This window comes from Lissotriton vulgaris, chromosome 9, assembly GCF_964263255.1.
Source record: "Lissotriton vulgaris chromosome 9, aLisVul1.2, whole genome shotgun sequence".
Classification (NCBI taxonomy): domain Eukaryota; kingdom Metazoa; phylum Chordata; class Amphibia; order Caudata; family Salamandridae; genus Lissotriton; species Lissotriton vulgaris.
Window position 1 is genome coordinate 914,066,841 of NC_141697.1, and position 19,615 is coordinate 914,086,455.

Below are 19,615 nucleotides of genomic sequence, written 5' to 3' on the forward strand. Positions count from 1 at the left end.
GGCTCTGATGCAGAGCAGGAGACAGGGTCCCTTCCGCAGCATCACTAGCCCACCTTACCTAGTGGAAGCACCTCAGTAGGCGATGAACCCCAAGGGACCTCAGATATGTTAGACCCTGAGCAACTCTTCCTTCCCTGGTCGGCAGAATGGGTCCCAGGGGCAAGATTGCATCCTATTTTGCAGGAAGGCTGAGCAAGGCTCTAGGTAAGGAGGTCCACAACTGCCTTCTGGAGGAGTGCCCCCGCCAGCCTCTGTTTGAAAAGGTGGTGCTGACCCCGGACATAGACGACCTCATGGCCACCTTTCTGGGGAAGTACATTTGTGGACCCAAAGAAGGGCATTGATAGGCCCCGGCAGTCTTGCCAGGACAAGCTTCTTGATCTTGCTGGGCCACTAACCCGTATTTTGGATGTGGGTGAGGGCGCAAAAGCGTCCGGTACCCTGATCTCCCCACAGATATTGTTTGTGTAGGCCCAGAGGGCAATTATCTTGTTGGGGAACTTAAACTTTGCCATCTTGACTGAGAGGCGGCACTCGCTCCTCATAAAAATTGATACCAAACTGGGGGATCTTGCCACCTTGGAAACTGACCTCATAGCACTAGATGGCTTGTTTGGCGACCTGTGTATTCAGGAACTTGGTAAATTCATAGCAACGTATAATTCGCTAGATGAGGCCCAAGTGTCAATCGAACACATCTTTACGCCCAAGGGTTCCTCCAGGGCTTGTCGAGGCAGGGAGCAGTTGGCTGGCCGCTCACAACCACCAGCAGGGGCTACACCAATAGAAGAGGATAGTACCGGGATGCATCCAAATTCGACAACTTCTATCCCACCGGAGGATACCCTGAAACCGGGTCTCAAGGGGTGGCCATAGAGGCGGTGGCAACAATGGCTCAGCTCAAGGTGAGTGTTCATTTGTTCCCTCAGCAGCGCTGCGGGGGTTTGATCGCAACTGGGTGGCTCTCACCTCCCGACTTTTGGGTACTCCAAACCAAGCAGGGGTTTCATATATAATTTTGTTGCTCTCCTTCCCAAAGGGAACCTCCCCTCTGCTGAACTTCTATGAAGCAGGCGCCAAGTTGGTAGATGCTGGGGTAGTAGTGTTACTCCACAAAGGTGCCAGCGTGCAGACATCTCCTCATCCTGCAGGTTTCCTCAGCAACCTGTTTCTAGTGGACAAGAGGGATGGCAGCCAACAGTGGGTCATCAACCTGAAGGATTTCAATGAGTGGCTGGTTTTTCGCCACTTCAGTCTGGAGGGTATCCACCTCCTGAGGGATCTCCTTCAACTTAATGATTGGGTTGTGCATCTCGACCTCAAGTAAGCTTATCTGATTATTCAAAATTTTCCTCCCGACCTCTGTTTCCTCCAGTGGCTGGGGCCGACTTTCGAGTTCACCACTCTCTCCTTCGGCCTGTGTAATGCCCTGTGGTGTTTTACCAAGGTCATGCACCCAGTGGTGGTATTCCTAAGACCTCGGGGCGTCTGCCTCATCGTCCATGGACCAGTGCTCCTGGACCCTCTCTATGCATCTGCAAATGGGAGTTGATCTCTCGTAATCCCTCTGCTAGCATTGTGTTCCTCTGTAGACTGAAGAAGAAACCCTTGTAATTTGTGCTAAGCTTTGGGTACTGTTTACAAAGTTGCAAGTACAGTTTTCATGGCATATGTTTATACCCCTTCAGGGTCAGATTGGCCAAAGCAAGGCTGAAGATGATGTTTCTCGTGTTCTGTCGCAGGAAGAAAGAGGAGGCAGCAAAAGAGAATAGGATTATTGTGGGGTCTCTCACAGTTAATTTGACATCATTTTATTGGTGACTTCTTACCAAGTTTTGTGATAAATTAAGTCTGTGTCAATGTTAACATGGCTGCTGATAATAAAAAGTAAATAAAGTACTGCATAATCCTAACCTCTATATAGAACTGAAACGTTCCATTACGATAATTAGCACATTTTCCATTCAACTTCCTTAATAATAGTTAATGCTCCCGACCTTCACAACAAAGATTTCAAAGAGAATCTCGAAGAGTTTCCCCCAATGTTTAGAAAGACTTATGGAAATAGAAAATATGAAAGTTTCATTCCAAAAGCAAATAACTTGCTTAGATATCAACTAAGTAGATTTGTGGTCAAAGAAGACAGTTACCTTTTCTAATTCTATATAAACAGGGCAATGGCTTTGGATGCTAATAGACTTACAATTCAAACAAGCCCAATCTCAGGCAAAATTACTGGCTGGGTTGGATTTAGGCAATGAAAGTAGGGCTCACCCTTCCTGCATTAAGGAGTCTGACGCAGACCATATGCAAGGTCAGGCTCTACTAAGGGTCAAATGAAAGTCCCACACTCTTCTGCTTTACTAGTGTTCAATTGGCCGCAGTCAGTTTCAGACAACTGACATCCCTGCAACGCAGAATTAATCAAAATCTGCATTTTATCGGAAATCAAGGGCCTCTCCAGGGAGTGATGCTTAACATTAAATATACAATTATTCATGGGACTGCTCAGAATTTGTCTTTGCCTTGCAAATCAGTTTAGGAAAAGAAGCCATGATCAATAAGTTCCAATACACAAGGGAATCAAAGAACAAAAAAGCCGGATGATGGCTTTGAAAAGCCTACCTTTGTTGAAAAATGTGCATGTTGCACATGGCTAGCTTCTGCTGAACGTGATCAGAGGGTTCCTGATTGAAGTGGATTAAACCGTGAGCGGGATTGTGGAATCGAGGCTAATTGACGAAGGACAATATGCTCAATAATTTTGAAAGGGGCGCTGAGAACTATCTGGGTTAATAATGGGAGGTTTGCTGAGGACATGAGTATGGTGGTTTGCTGTATAGGAATGACGGGAAAGTGCCAGAAGAAGCAAGCTAATATCTAAAAGAATTGAAGAGCAGTGCATCGGCATGGAATAATGCAAAGTGCCCAGGCTTTTAGCAGTCATGGAGCAACAGGATTGCTCTCAGATGCTGTAGAGTGGACATTAACTCATTCAGGCTCATTGGAATGCTGCAGAGATTAGATTTAGCATTAAATTAGAGGAACATAGCCGACTCCTTCAAAAACTGGATAACCTTTATTATGGCAGACACTTAATATAACACGTAATATAAAACACCCCCTCGCATACTCTCCACCTCAAAATATTATTGATATGTTTGCTCTCTTTCTCTGTACTGATATTTGCAGTGTCTCATTCTCTCTGACTAGCGCAGGTAATGTTTGCTGCTGTCATCACTCACTTTTTGCTAACTGTTAATAATCGGTGCTATCACTCACTCTCGTGCTCAGGGAGGTAATACTATATACCCATACTCACCAGTTAATGCTATTTTTTTTTACTTTCTCCGATACGTAATGCTAGGCACACTTGACTGGCCTTTTTCTTAGTATTTAATTGATGAATGTGTGATTCCCTTCCATAAATAAAACGTAAGGGCGTGGCCATGGGCCAAAAGTAGGCTTTTTATTGACTGACGCCAATGAGGAAAAACAGGCCACTTTTATAATGAAATAAATTTTGACGTGAAAAGTGTATGCCTTCAATCTTTGGGTCTTAAAGAATCCCTTCTATGGCAAGGATCTTTTTGGTTTTGGAATTTCAGGGAGCACATCACTGTCAATTTTACAAATTAATAGAAACTTGAAGTAAACATTACATTGTTGTGGGACATCTCGAGATAAATAACATGTACTGATGGTAAATATGAGATAATGGAAGAGAAAAAGCAAGATGATGTAAAGTGTGCTAACTACCAGTTTCAATTGTATGCCATGTTGCTGTTGACCATTGCCAGGAAAGGCAAAGTAGAGCATTAGGTTTGACAGGGTAGGTCCCTTTGAAGTTAATTCATTTCCTGCACCCATCCCAACTGGTCTTCCTGCCAGGGGAAGAAAACTCCTCCATACTTCATAACCATTGTCTCTGCTCTGGGAGAAGTTATCTCGTGCTGCACAGTTGCTGGAGAGCCTCCAGCAGCATTAGGAAGGTTAAAGGTAAATTTCTAAAAATTGAATTTCCCATATAATAATTAAAATTCAGACTTTATCATTAGATTGGATTTCTATCTGTGTATATATATATATATATATATACAAACCAAAGTATGTCTGTTTGTCCTTTATGCATTACTACACCATTCATCCGATCGGCATGAAACTTTGGGAAGCTGTTGAGTACACTCCCGCGAAGGTTTCTGGCAAAAAAATAAAAAAAGAATTGTTAAATATCGGCCCCCCAGGGCCCTCATAATCTTTATAATACTGAACGTTTACACTTTCCGGTGCGACTCGCTTTTGCAATGACCATCAACAAAGCACAAGGACAATCGCTGCAACTGTGTGGACTAGATTTGGAGAATCCGTGCTTCTCACATGGACAACTGTATGTGGCCAGCTCACGCTTCCGAAAACATTCTGATTTATTCGTGTACGCACCAGACGGAAAACAAAAAATACCATGTATCCACAAGCACTCGAATAAATAAACAGAATTAAAACAACACTTTAAAATGTTTTCCATATTAAAATTAATAAGTTTCAATAAAAATGACACAATGTAAATTTAATGTTATCATTACAAGTTTCCTTAGATATCCTTTCTTCTGAGATCGCAGCAACGCGCGACGGTTAAGCTTGTTAAATACAAAATAAGTCTTTGAATGGAGTCTGCAGCAGTTATAGAATGAAGTGTATAATTCATACTTTGACTTTTTCGATCTACCAGTTATAACCTGGTCAATGACAAAGTCGTTTTGAACCTACTCACTGGAGAACATGTCTTTCCAATGTCACACATGTCCCACTCTTCAGTATTATGCACTCTGCATTGTAGGCAGTAAGTTGTGCTTTTGGGTGTCTAATTTAATATTTAACCCGTTGGCTGCTGCCGTCGGCCGACAGTCGTCACGAGCACTACCTTGGTAGTGCAGCGAACGTCCGTTGGCCGACGTGCCCCACCCGTTTTTCGAATGTTCAGCACTGGAGCTGCACGTTCGACGCAGCAAACGGGTTAACATCATATTTTCTTACCAGCCAAAAAGGTGATTATAATATGTCTGGTTAGCAGGATTGAAGCTGCTGCTGAGAGGCTACACCCAAGAGCAGTCCTGAAGCCATCTTTTCATTACCACTATGGTGGGTGGCACAAAAGGTGCTGCAGTCCTGAAGTGGCATTTAATTTTCCTTACCATTGCTACACCATATACTTTGGCCTTATAGGAAAGTTAAATTTGCCAGTCATGTTTTAAGTCCTTTGCGACATGTTTTAAGTGTCAGAGCACATACTGGATAGTGATGCCTCCGTGTTAGATTTCAAGATTACCAGCAATTGTGTCACAATAAAAATGAAAAATGGGGGTGACCACCTAACAAGGGGTAACTTTGCAATACATATATTCATCCTCCTCTTCTCCTTTCTAATTCTTGCCCAGTGATCTAAGACACAATACAGTGACACTATTCATTAATATGTATTTTTCTAGGATGCATTAATCGTTTATGGTATATGTAATGCTTTGCATCCATCAGATTGGAGTTGTGCATTTTCCAACACCTGATTTCCCAGTATGTTTTTAGTGCATACCTATTTACATTGTCTGTTAAGTCAGGGCGTAATGACGTCCTTTGTTGGCTTCTTGGTGCTGGGACACTTATTCTGCAGCGATTGTGCTATTTATATACTATAAATAATTAAAATCAAATGGCATTCAGAACTGAAAGACATCAGTTACAACACCAACTCTTTACCTAACGTAACAGTGGAATTGATTTTGCACATTCAAATGCCATGTCCTAATCTTATGAGCTCACCTTGACCCTGTGAAACATGTTGGCAACCTGTCTTTTATATTAATGGGGACGTCACATGCACTTTTCAGCAGTGCACAGATACAGGAGTAGAAAGTCCCAGTCCCCCGTATTTATTTCAAGAACTACTTCTAGGAAATGTTTCTCTTCCTAGCTGCAATCCCCCCGTCTTGCCTAAATTGGCTATAATGTCATAATTGTTGTGTATCTGAGTTTTGAAATCTACAGGTATCTGGTTTTAAAGCAGTTGTAATGATTTCGACAAGAACTTGAGAAGCATTCTAAATGTTTGAATATGACAAATACTCATAAATTGTGATGAGACTGTGAGCATCATCTCATACTTTTTACATGTCAGTCTAATCCCACTACCCCCCTGAGCTAATGTTTTCCTGCTCAATCCTTTTCTCAAAGCTCAATTATGTCCATAGCATTATGTATTTTTAGCAAAGTACATCTAGGGGATGAGGCAGATAGTCCAAAATTGAGGCTTCTGTGCATTGGAAATTCCTATGGATCCCCTCTGACCTTTTTCCTCAGTTTCTTGTTCCCTAATTTGGTATCTCACTCAACCAGTGTGAATCTTCGCTCACTTGCACCCTTAGGAGTACCCGGATCACATAATATTTATAAGTACTGGCAAGTTAATCGAACTAATGCTCCTGAAGCAATCATTGGAATGCAGGCTTGTAGTCTAGCACAGGAAACATCCTTTACAACGGAACCATTACAACGTGGTACCGGTACAACGCAGGATTTACAACGAAAGTCGTTACAACTACTTTCACTGGAGGACGCTCTAGGATAGGGGATAGTTTAATTTACTATCCAACACCTTCCCTACTATCCACGGGGACTGGAGCTGGAATAGTAAATTAAACTATTCACTATCCTGCGCCCCCCAATGCAAGTCGTTGTAATGACTTGCGTTGTTAAACCTGCATCGTAAAGGTACGCGTTGTAACGGTACGCGTTGTACCGTCATACATCCGTCTAGCACAGGTGTGCTATAATTTGGTGAAGTGCTTTATACATTGTAAGTGAATGGGTTTTCTGAGTACTTTTCTGCTTTTTTCCAGGAGCGAAAACTCTGTGCCCACCCTTACATTGAGATCTACAAGGGAGCTCTGATCCAGTTTGTGTGCCCACTCTCCCGCCAGAGTGATTTCTATGTGCCGGAGATGAAAGCGTTATTGAAAAAGCTCCGCGAGGAGGAAGAGGAAGCTGGAATAGTTGGCACAGGTGAGTCAGTTGTATTTTTTTTTTACTGACTATTCCTTCCAATGACCTCTAGCTCTGATCCCAACTTAATTTGAAGGTTATTGTACCCCACTTAACTTTTTCTAATGCACATGAAACTGCATCTAGCGGTTGATGGCAGTATGTGGGCGTATGAAGCAGCACCTGGTATACGATAACAGTCAATATGTACATGAGTTTGTCCTTTGGCATTTGTTGGCAGTAGCTAGGTACACAAGACTATTCTTGACAGCAATATCTTGGCATGCAAGATCACACTCGACGTATGATAGCAGTGCCGGGGCATACAATGTTACAAACAATATACGATGGCATCCCCAGCAAATACATGTTGGCAGTGGCAGGGCATGTGAGGCTAGATCTGACATACTAAGTTATCCCTTGGCACAGATGGCAATCCAAGAGATTATGATGGCTCGAGCTGGGCATACGAGAATACAGCATGCATAGGATGACAGTACCTTGGCATAAAAAGGATCCAACTTGGCATAGTTAGTTTCATTTTGAATATTAATGAAGCTGGCAAAATGAAGCGAGAACTTTAAAATGATCGAAGTAAGTGTTTTACCGCAGCTTGTTGTATCTGTTCCTCAATGTCTTTGCGCATTCTTTCCACGAAGAGCCGACGTCTGCGTATTAGAGTTTCTGTTTAATGTCCATTTCTCAGCTCCTTGCATTGTTAAAAAGTACATAATGAAAATACTGGAAACAATCATATAATTTGTCATTGCATGCTCCAACTGATCAGAGGGCTGAAAAGGAATATTACACTTAAAATAGTTTTGATGCTTTTCTGCAATTTTGCATTAATAGACTTCTATGAGGTTTGCCTAGTGTATGATTTCTTGGACTCATTAAAGTGGATAATGTTTCCCAATCTGCCCGCCTTCCGGAAAACGTGTGCTATTTTCCGTAGCTGCAACTCCCTGTGTTAACCCAAATGGGCATGACAAGGGCCTGATAACAAGAAAATAAGTAAGGTTAAGTGAGGGTGTCTAGCTGGGGAAGGAAGTATGTGATGACAGATAAAGCAGTTAGTGGGTGGTGAGTGGCGGTGGTGGTTGCTGTTAAAAGGGGGTGCAAGCGTTAGTGAGAAGACAGCATGCACAGGATGATGGTACCTTGACATAAATTACCTCCAACATGGCATAGCTAGTTTCAGCTTACATATGGAGAAAGCTAGCAAAATGAATGAGAACTGAAAAATTTGTAAGTAAGCATTTTTACCACAGTTTGCTGTATTTCTTCTTCGTGTCAAGTTCTTCTCACGTTCTTTCCATGAGCAGAGCACAACAACGTTTTATTAGTGCCTATTTAGAGTTTCTGCTTAATATCCATTTCTCTACTCAGCATAGTATAAGATTTCAACACTTGTGCTTGTGTTTTGCTATTTAGCATATGAGGTTTTACTGGTTCGTGTGACAGCTAAACACAGTGGCGGCTGGTAGGGAACAACAGCCGGAGGAGGTGTGGGGGTTAGAACAAATAAATAAAATAAAAAAAATAAACTTACCTGCTGGTCACCGGTGGCCAGCTGCTACCTCTTCACTGACGCAGGAACCAGGAAGCACACTGGCTCCCCTAGCCAATCACAATGCTGCCTTACAGCAACACTGTGATTGGTCTGAGCGCCGTGGTTCTGCGCTAATAGAGGGAGTGGTAGGCTGTGCATGCTCCACCCAGGCTCTGGAATACAGCTGGTGGAAAACATGCAAAGTGCGCATGACTGGCCGGGATCAGATGGCCGGCAAAACCGCCATGCTCACTTAAGGTGCAGCAACCCTCCTCCCTCTGGGTCATGGGAGCCCAACCCCGCCCCGGCCTAACCTAACCTGGGAGCAACTGCAAGCTCAATTCTAAAAATAAAATGATAATAACGTTCGGTTATCATTTCATTTTTCCTTTGCACTGCTCTTAAAGCAGTGGGGCGACGCTCCTCCGCCTTAGTGGAGGAGCCACTGCTGGATATACAGCTTAGTCCACACCAGGAACAAGTGCTATGGGTCTATGAAGACTTCATTGTGTGTGCAGGCCATGAGGTGGATAACTCATTCTTTTATATAGTGAGGTTAGTATTCCTCAAAACTATGGAAGAATCTGAACAACCATATCTCTATACATATTGGAACACTCCTACCACAAGTCCATCATCCACCAGAGCCTATTACGCTACAAACCACTCCGTGTCCTCCGAGGTCAGACCCCCGAGGTTTCTCAAGGAATGGAGGATGGATTAAACCCCATGTTGGTTTTACACTGAGTTCTTTACCTTAATGCTGCGGTAAAATATGAGTACGCTCCATTCAGCCTTACCACTAACACCCCCTTTTAATGGTAAAGACCATGACCACTTACTGCTCTATCTGTCATCATATCCCTTCCACAGCCAGACACTGACATACCCTTACTTATTTTAACCTTAGCAGACACTTATGCCCGTTTGGGTTGACATGAGTAATTGCAGCTGCAGAAAATAGCTCCAGTTTTCTGGCAAGCAGGCAGATGAAAAAAACAAATGACCCACATTAAAATAGTGTGAAAGAATCATACCCTTGCTCAGGCTTATGAAAGTCTAACACATGTTTATTGCAAAATCCAGGATTTTAAAAGATAGAATGCATTTGTTAAGCATTGTTTGTAGTTTTTTTTTAGAAGTCGTATGCAAGTTTGAAGAAAGATGTCCTAAAATCCCACCTAAACCCAGTGGAGGCTCCTCTGCCAAGGAGCGTCACCCGCTGCTTCAACTGCAAGCTGAATGCAAAAAATAAAATGATAATAACGCTTGTTATTATCATTTTGTTTTTTGCATTCAGCTTGCAGCTGAAGCCAGTCTGGTGGGGCTGGGCTTCCCGCTTCCCAGGGGGAGGAGTGGTGGCAGCTTTGGCCGGCGGTCTTGGGCCGGCCAAAGAGTCATGCGCACGGTGCATGTTCTCCACCCATACACAGCCTGCCAGTCCCTGTCTGAGCGCCGAGCCACAGTGCTCAGACCAATCACAACACTGCTAAGACAGCGTTGTGATTGGTCAGGGGATTTTGGGAGGCTGTGGGCTTCCTGCCGAGTGCAGACAGGGGGACAGAGGAAGAAGAGGCAGCGGTCGGCTGTAAAAAGGTAAGTGCCTTTTTTATTTTATTTCCCACCTCCTCCTTCCGCTCCCCCCTTCCCCGCTCACCACCCCTGTTCGGTAGCAGCCGCTACTGCAAATCTGAGAATACCAGGTTTGTCCGCAAGTATTTGCTTTCTGGTATTTCCAGCCAACTCCTTATGAGGATCTACGTGTAGTTGACTTTTATGAGGTATTAACATACCAAATACTATTAAAAATGTAGCATGAGAGCTTGAACTTACACTAAATTACTAGCAGTAGTTCGGAATAGCATGCTGTTCTGTTTGGTTCAGCTATATCATTTAAGGACAAGATCAGTAATATGCAAAACTTACAGAGAGATGGAATCTAATATATATATATATATAGTTTTTTTTAAATCAACTGTAGTTTGAGTTATTTCTAACTTCAGTTTTTTGTGGATTTTTTTCTTTGTATTTGCTTTCTGCAATTCGTGATGCATACTTCGTTTTCTGAAAATTCCCTTTGGTGATTCTAACACATTTCTCTGCACCTTAGCAAAAGTGAAATGCCGCGAATTTTTTTAACAATATTTTTACTTTCAGTGTTTTAGATGTTTTGCAGAGAGCCACTCCCCTCATGGCATAACAACCATCCCCAGACTTTCTTCTGCCTTGCTGGGTTTGAATAGGGAGTTGTAACTTAAACTTTCTTTGGAACACATAGCTGGGGGTTCATCTGTTCACCCGTGCTGTGTAACATATTTATTTATAAAAAATAACATAACCGCTTCTGTTTAAGCTTCTAAACAACCACAAGGTTTTCTGGCAGCCCGTTCTTAATTTGAGCCGGTGATTGCCTCATCAGACATTTACTGGTAGACAAATCATCACAAAGGGGGGAGTAGAAACCTGCAAGAGTGAAGTAAAGGGTCAGGGAGTGTCTGGTAGTGGATTAAGGAGGCTTGAGGTGGATTCAAAACTGTGCAGCCTTACTCTCCAGGGCACTGACATTGAATAACACAACCTGCCGGCTCCCTAGCAGAGCTTTGGGCTTCAGCACTCATTCTTTTACAAATTAAGCACTGCCAACAGCATTCCACCAATCTTTATCTTGCGTTTGCTGCTACGAGTTTCATAGTCAATTTGCAAAGATACTTTGAGGCATTCCTGTCCAAATGACCTCACCACCTGTTGCGAGGCTAAGCCACCCCATTCTTGATATTTTTGTGCCAGACGTGCTTATTAAACGGGGCTGATTAGGCCTGGTCTGTGAATTATGTCTTTCCTTTCTGTTTAAGAAGGTTTTTGAAGTTTTCTAGTGGTTAATTAACAGTACGTTCAGTAAAATATTCCCAATTCCCATTTGTACCACTCTCCCATATAATCTTTCCTCCCTACACCACTTAAGATTAATTCTTAGTTCTTCTCCTAAATTACCCAGGCCATTATATATTTACCCAGTGACAGAGAGGTGTGTGCATTGTCCCCTCTGTTCAGTATACATAGAGCTGTTGGTTCCTAATGGCTTCGAGATATGTAATATAATGCCTTTATCACTTTGATCTGATAACTTGGCATCCTCGTGACTTAGCTGCACAGGGTCTCTGGCAGTTTGTCCGGTGATCTCTGCACCCTCCTGTTTAATAGCCAAGTCTGAGCTTGTTTGTATTAACCTGGTGGTCTGTGATCTAGAGGTCTCTGTACCTTCCGTTAAGTGTCGCAGGTTAGATCAGCTGGTCTCTAGCCATTAGAGTGACCTGAAAATATTAGCTTGCTAGAAGTACCCATGAATCTTGTGCTCCTATTTCTTTATCAAAAAAGATTACATTATCCTTCCTGCGATTTGAAGGTCAGTTCACCCCTATTTTCCATGTCTAGTTCTTGGGCAGGGTATGCCCAGATGTGGGTCCTTTAGTCACTTTGCCACTGGATTCAAGCTAGCCTGGCTGATGAAGGGTGTTACGCAGAAACCGGTCCCATGATGCTTGTTTCCAGTTCAAGGAAAACCTGGCTTGGCAGGTCGGGCTGTACTGTTCCCATGAGGCCCAGGGTCAAGGCTGATTTGCATATAGCTGGGTCTGAACTGAAGTGAACTAAAGAAGGATGATGGATTCAACCAAGATCTGTGACTGGGGGTGAATGTCTGAAAAGTTTAAGCCCTCCGTCCATCATCTCCTTGTGTTTGCTTTGTTTGCCCTAAGTTGGCAGAGTATGCCCAGACGTGGGTCCCTTGCTCACTTTACTACTGGATTCAAGCTAGCCTGGCTGATGAAGGGTTTTATGCAGAAACCAGTCCCATGATGCTTGTTTCCAGTGCAGGGAACACCTGGCTTGGCAGGTCGGGCTGTACTGTTCCCATGAGGCACAGGGTCAAGGCTGATTTGCATATAGCTGGGTCTGTAATGAGGGGGCGAAGTGAGCTAAAGAAGGATGATGGATTCAACCAAGATCTGTGACGGGGGTAAATGTCTGAAAAGTTTCAGCGCTCCGTCCATCATCTCCTTGTGTTTGCTTTGTTTGCCCAAAGTTGGCAGAGTATGCCCAGACGAGGGTCCCTTGCTCACTTTACCACTGGATTCAAGCTAGCCTGGCTGATGAAGGGTGTTACCTAGAAACCAGTCCCAGGATGCTTGTTTCCGGTTCAGGGAACACCTGGCTTGGCAGGTCGGGCTGTACTGTTTTCATGAGGCACAGGGTCAAGGCTGATTTGCATATAGCTGGGTCTGAACTGAGATGGCGAAGTGAGCTAAAGAAGGATGATAGATTCAACCCAGATCTGTAACTGGGAGTGAGTGTCTGAAAAGATTCAGCACTCCGTCCATTATCTCCTTGTGTTTGCTGTTTTCCCAAATGTATCCATGGCAAAGACCATAACTCTTAAATTAAAGAAGCAAACAATGCTACCTCACCTTTTCAAAATCATAGATGAGCTCAAGCAACCATCTATTTCAAGACGTCCACTCCCTGGCCATTCTTAGTGAGCAGCTCTCCAGCGCTTTGGTTAATAAAATAAGAAAAAAAACTGAAGTTGAAATTGTTATCTATCCACCATGCTTTGAATGAAATAGGCAATTACAACTTCTTTTGGATACCTTAGAGTAGAAAAACCCTACATTAGATACCTTTCTTAATATTTTAAACACCAAACTCATCTCCATGACCCAACAGAGTCATTCCTCCTGGCCCACTATTAGGTTTTTTTTCCAACTAAATATCTGCAACATCTGACCCCATTCATCAGTGCAGATATCAGGATAATTTTATCTCATTCCCTTGCAACTGGTCACATACCAGCATGTTGAAAAAAACAATTATATAACCATTGCTAAAGAAACAGTCTTTTGGCTTGTCAGTTCCAACCAGTCTGGCCCATTTCTCTTTTTCCGTTTTAATCCAGCCGTTTCGAAAAAATAGTATATGGTCAAATGAGAAACTCATATAATTGAATGATCTAATGGATTGCCAACAATCGAGGTTTGTCCAGGCCACAGCAGCCAGATGGTCACTGTCTCAGTGCTGAGCAATCTCCGAAGGGTTTTGAATGCTAGAGGTGCAGAACCTTTGGTACTTACGAACCTGTTGGTAGCATTTGAGCCTATAAATCATGCCGTTTTACTGGACAAATTATCCAACATAGGCTTTATGTGGTGCTTACCTGCTATGGGGGAATTTAGCTCTAAAGGCTAGAAAGCAGAGAGTATCACTTCACCTGCTTGTTGAATCCCACAGATGTTTGTTGAGATGTATCTGGGGGTCCTGTTCTGTCTCCACTTCTTTTTAATATCTTCATGCGGCCCCATGCGAAACTTTGATATCACCTGGGCTCAGTTATTAATGTACACAGATGACAACCAACTTATCTTTGGAGTATCCTCCAGTGTCGGCCAACACTGAAAAATACCGGCAGGCGGGTGGAGGGGCCGTGAGAGGGGGAAGAGGGGTCCAACTGGCAGCACGTGGGTGGAGCACACAGTGAGCGGTTGGGTTAATGATAAAAAAAATAACACCTAGTGCTGCCAGCTGCCTTGCGCTCCTCTGCTGCAGTTCCTGTCCCAGGAGTCCCTGTGAAAGCATCATGACTCGGATTCAATCCCCACCGTGTGCTCTTTCTCCTGCCCGGCTACAGCCGGATTGGAGAAACTGAAGTGCGCATGAGACGGCCTGCGAACACATGTGCACAAACCAGTCCCCCACCCTCCCATGCCCTGGCCCTGCCCCTCTGTGCGCACCCTGGTTCAGAGCCAACCGCTATACAATAAAACAATAGTAAGATATTTTATTTTTCAGCTGCTGGCTCTGAACCAGTGCGGCGACGGATTTCCGCCATTGCAAACCTCTAACCAAAACATGGGCCCACTCTCCACCTTCACATTGGCAAATAATTTTTCAGTCAACTGATAATTGATGTGCAAGAATTATTTAAAACTGAATAAGAGTGAGCTGCTGTTCACTTATGCGGGGGATCAACATGGTTGATTCTTCTTAGCCAATTTTTATGCCGCCCGAGCCCTTGCAAAATCCATCCTCAACCTAGGGATATACATTGATACTAACTTGAGCCTTGAAATCCTGGTGCTATACCGCAAATACGCCTGAAAACTCTAAAAAGATCATTCCATATGTAGAACGTAGTTTTATATTCCTAGGGCCGGGTTCACAAGGTAAACTGAGACGAAAAACTAACATTACGACTTTCAGTATTCACAAAGGGCATTTACGAGTAGCAAAGTTAGACTTTTATCTCAGTTAAATTTAAGTTTTGGTCTTAAGTTCAACTGAGACAAAGTCTAACTTTAGAACTTTCGGTATTCACAAAGGGCATTCACGAGTAGTAACGTTAGACTTTTGTCTCAGTTTTGGTCTCAGTTGAAATTACCGTTCAACCTTGAGAAAAATGTGGTTGTGCCCATTGTGAAGCTATAACAATCAATCAATCAATGCATTTATACAGCGCACGACTCGCCCGTGAGGGTCTCAAGGCGCTGAAGGCAGGGGGGATGCTGTTACTGCTCGAATAGCCAGGTCTTGAGGTGTTTCCTGAAAGTGAGGTGGTCCTGGATCATTCGTAGGTGGGCTGGGAGGGAGTTCCAAGTCTTGGCGGCCAGGTAGGAGAACGATCTTCCTCCGGCGGTGGTTCTGCGAATCCGTGGGACGGTGGCGAGGGCGAGGTTGGCGGAGCGGAGCTGGCGGGTCGGAGTGTAGAAGGTGAGGCGGTTGTTAAGGTATTCTGGGCCCATGTCGTGGAGCGCTTTGTGTGGGTGGGTGAGGAGTCTAAATGTGATCCTTTTGCTGACGGGGAGCCAGTGCAGGTTTCTCAGGTGGGCAGATATGTGGCTGTGGCGAGGGATGTCGAGGATGAGTCGTGCGGAGGTGTTCTGTATGCGCTGAAGTCGTTTCTGAAGTTTGGCTGTGGTTCCTGCGTATAGGTAGTTCCCGTAGTCCAGTCGGCTGGTGACGAGGGCCTGGGTGACCGTCTTTCTGGTTTTGGTGGGGATCCACCGGAAGATTTTTCGGAGCATGCGCAGGGTGTTGAGGCATGAGGATGAGATGGCGTTGACTTGTTTGGTCATTGAGAGTGAGGAGTCCAGGATGAATCCTAGGTTGCGTGCGTGGTCCATGGGTTTTGGTGCGGTGTCCAACGCTGTGGGCCACCATGAGTCGTCCCAGGCGGATGGGGATTGTCCAAGGATGAGGACCCCTGTCTTGTCTGAGTTCAGTTTCAGACGACTGAGCTTCATCCATTCCACGACGTCTTTCATTCCTTCCCGGAGGTTGGTTTTGGCGGTGGCTGGGTCCTTGGTGAGGGAGAGTATCAGCTGGGCGATGTTGAGGTTATGTTTGCATGCGATGGCGGCGAGGGGGCTCATGTAGATATTGAAGAGGGTAGGGCTGAGCGAGGAGTCTTGGGGTGCGCCGCAGATGATCTCGGTGGGCGCGGAGCGGAAGGCAGGGAGGCGGACTCTCTGGGTTCCAGTCCAGGGCTTTTCCTTGGATCCCCATGTCGTGGAGGCGGGTTATTAGGGTGCGGCGGCAGACGGTATCAAAGGTGGCTCAGAGGTCTAGGCGGATGAGAGCGGTTGTTTCCCCGTTGTCAAGTAGGGTCCTGATGTCGTCGGAGGCTGCGATGAGGGCGGTCTCTGTGTTGTGGTTGGCTCGAAATCCGGACTGGGATGGGTCGAGGGAGTTAGCCTCGAGGAATGTAGTCAACTGTTTATTGACTGTCTTTTCGATGACTTTTGCCTGGAAGGGAAGGAGAGAGATGGGGCCGAAGTTCTTGAGGTCTTTAGAGTCCGCTGTGGGTTTCTTCAGAAGGGCGTTGATCTCTGCGTGCTTCCAGCTCTCTGGGAAGGTGGCGGACGTGAAGGCATTGTTAATGACGTACCGGAGGTGGGGTGCGATGATGGTGTCGGCTTTGTTGAAGATGTGGTGAGGGCATGGGTCAGAGGGAGAGCCAGAGTGGATGGTGTTCATGACGTGGGTGATGTCTTCAGTGCTGATGGGGGTCCAGGCGCTGAGGGTGGTGGTGGGGGGCTTTGGTTTGGTGAGTGGAGGCGGAGTCTGGGCGCCGAAGCTGTCGTGTATATCGGCGATCTTGCGGTAGAAGAACGTGGCAAGGGAGTTGCAGAGGTCTTGCGACGGTGTGATGTCATTGTTGCTGGCGTTGGGGTTGGAGAGCTCTTTTACGATGCTGAGGAGTTCCTTGCTGTTGTGTGTGTTGTTGTCCAGCCGCTCTTTGAACAATGTCCTTTTGGTGGTGCGGATCATCTGGTGGTGTTTGCTAGTGGCGTTCTTGAGAGCTGTTATGTTTTCTGTTGTTCGTTCGTGGTGCCATGTTTTCTCGAGAGTTCTGCAGGATTTCTTTGATTCTTTGAGGGCGTCGGTAATCCATGTGGTTTTCCTGTTGCCGGTCTTGCCTGGAGGGTTCTTCAGTGGAGCAAGGGCGTCGGCGCAGTTGGTGATCACTGTGCGAGGTTGCGGGCTGCGTCGTTGGTGTCAGAGGTGTCAGTTGATGGGTTCTGGCTCAGTGATGTGGTTAGCTGGTCTGTGGTGACTTTGCTCCAGCTTCTGCAGGGGATCTATTGCAGGCAGTGGTGGGATGTAGTCTTCTTAAAGGTGAAATGGATGCAGCTGTGGTCGGTCCAGTGTAGTCCGGTGGAGTGGCTGAAGAAGACGTGGTTGCTGGCGGAGAAGATTGGGTCGAGCGTGTGGCCGGTGTAGTGGGTGGGGGTGTTCACCAGTTGCTTGAGTCCGAGGTTGGCGAGCAGGGTGGTGGTGTTGTTGTCGTTATTGTTCTCCAGGTGGAAATTCAGGTCCCCTAGGAGGATGTATTCTGATGTGGTGAGGGCATGCAGGCGGATGAAGGTGGCGATGGTTTCGCTGGTGTGTGCGTGGGCCCGGGGGTCTGTAGATGAGGGTTCCTCTGAGGGTGGTCTTGGGGTCAGTGTGGATCTGGAAGTGTAGGTGATCGGCGGTGTTGAGGGTGTCTTCTGTGTTGGTTGTGACGCTGATGATGTTTTGTAGATGATGGTGATTCCTCCTCTGGTTTGGTTGACGCGGTCCTTACGGGTGATCTTGCAGCCGTCCGGGATGGCTATTGCGATGTCGGGGGCTGAGGAGGCGTTCATCCAGGTTTCCGTGAGGAAGGCAATGTCCGGTGCTGTTGTATCGAGGAGGTCCCAGAGTTAGACGGCGTGCTTATGGACGGAGCGGGTGTTGAGTAGGATGCACTGGAGGTGGTTGTTGTGTTTGCTTGGTCCGGGGAGCGGGGTACAGGTTCAGAGGCAGGTGAATTTGCAGGCTTGGCAGGTGAAGGGTCCGTGGGTGCGCTTCCGGGTGGCTTGGTAGCAGGCGGGTGGCTGTCCGGTGTTGAGTGCGTTGAGGTCGGCGGTGTCGTATCTCAATCGGGTTTCCTGGCTTCGGCGGGGGCCAGAGGTTCTGGCGCTGGGCGCGGTCCCGGTGTGGACGGGCGCAGACGGGCTTGCCTTTGGCGCGCCCGCTGCCCGCGTCCGCTGCACGGCCTCCATATGAGGGGCTGTGGGAGGGAGGAGCAGCTGGGAGGCGGGTGTGGGGCGGCGAATGGGAAACCAGGGGGCGGGGCCGCAGGGACGCAGCGGCGGGAAAGCGCGAGGGAGGAGAGCGGAAGACAGAGGGCAAATGGGGGGCAGGGGGCACAGAGGGCACAAGCAGTGGCAAAAACAAAATTACAACTCAGGACAAGAGAGGCAACAGACCAAGAAGGAGCGACGGAGTCAGACAGGACAAAAAACGAAATGAGACTAAGCAGATCAAACCAGCACAGTGTCAGCGGGACAGCGGCTCAGGGTAGACCACGTGGCAGCTGAGGGGGGCGACCTACCTGGTGACAGGGTCAAGAGTCGCCCCCCTCACCTGCCACAACCTCGATATTGTTGAAGCCTGGGTGCCTGGATAAAGATGAACTCGGTCATATAGGAACCATTGTAGATATGTGTTTTAGTAAGTACATGAATGCATTTACAGCACACCATGACATCAGGTGGAGAGAAGTAAGAAGACAGATACGGCCACTTGAAAGCCCATTCCCACTACACATGACAATGCGTGATATTAACTAGGCCACTGAAATTATGCAATTCTGTGGCCAGAGCACTTTTCATTAAATATAATGAATTTCCTGAACTTCCTACCTGATCTACAATCTGCTGCATAGTTTGCAGATTCCAACAAAAAATATTATTTGCTTCTAACTCAAACCGTTCAAATTTTGTGAAAATAGCAATAAAAGGGGTGCAAGACAATTATTGATTACTGTATTCTGAAACTGATACTACTGGGCGAAAACTTTGTCCTGGATGTGTGAATGCTCCAAATTTACGGTACAGGGAAGGGCTATTATCCACAGCATGACAACATTGTTATACATTTAAATGCAGTTCAGACAGAATGAAAACAATGAAAGGAGCAGTTGTTTAGGGCACTGGGAGCGTAAACAAATCTCAATAAATGTCTTTTTTTTTAAGGTCTGATGTTTTGAGTTTTATATTGCCTCCAAATGAGACTCTTAACATTATACATATGGAATTTGCAATACTCTTATGTTAGGCTGCCTATGTGCTACTTTCAGAAGTACATTGTGTGGATTCACAATGAAACCAAACAAGAAGACCAAATCTAAAACATAATGGGGATACATGGAATGATAGAATAAAATAGGCGCACCCTGTAGTATAACAAGTAGGTACATGAAGGGTTGTGTATTGCAAAGTGAAACATTGCATGTTCTGCATGTAATATTTTGCTCGCTGAAAAAGAAAGGATAGTTTTGTTAATGAAATATTTGCTTACTTTCCTGCAAAGCAAACCCCTTATTTGTCGGCGATTAGATTTTTCTTTAGAATGTCCTGAAGGTCTGTCCTTTTTTCTTAAGAAATATTTGCATTTGTCATGGCTCCGGGGGCCTGTATGTAATATTTGCATTTGTCATGGCTCCGGGGGCCT

At 45.5% G+C, this 19,615-nt stretch overlaps 1 protein-coding gene across 2 annotated transcripts in view; it reads left to right on the plus strand.

The window, feature by feature from the left end:
- Nucleotides 1-19,615, plus strand: part of LOC147692506 (testis-expressed protein 264-like) — a 716,840-nt gene that overhangs the window by 515,571 nt on the left and 181,654 nt on the right. For both annotated transcript variants that reach the window (XM_086938719.1, XM_086938718.1), the window contains one exon: nucleotides 6,891-7,053. In XM_086938719.1, the coding sequence (XP_086794845.1) occupies nucleotides 6,891-7,053 (163 nt within the window). The remainder of the gene's footprint in view (nucleotides 1-6,890; nucleotides 7,054-19,615) is intronic.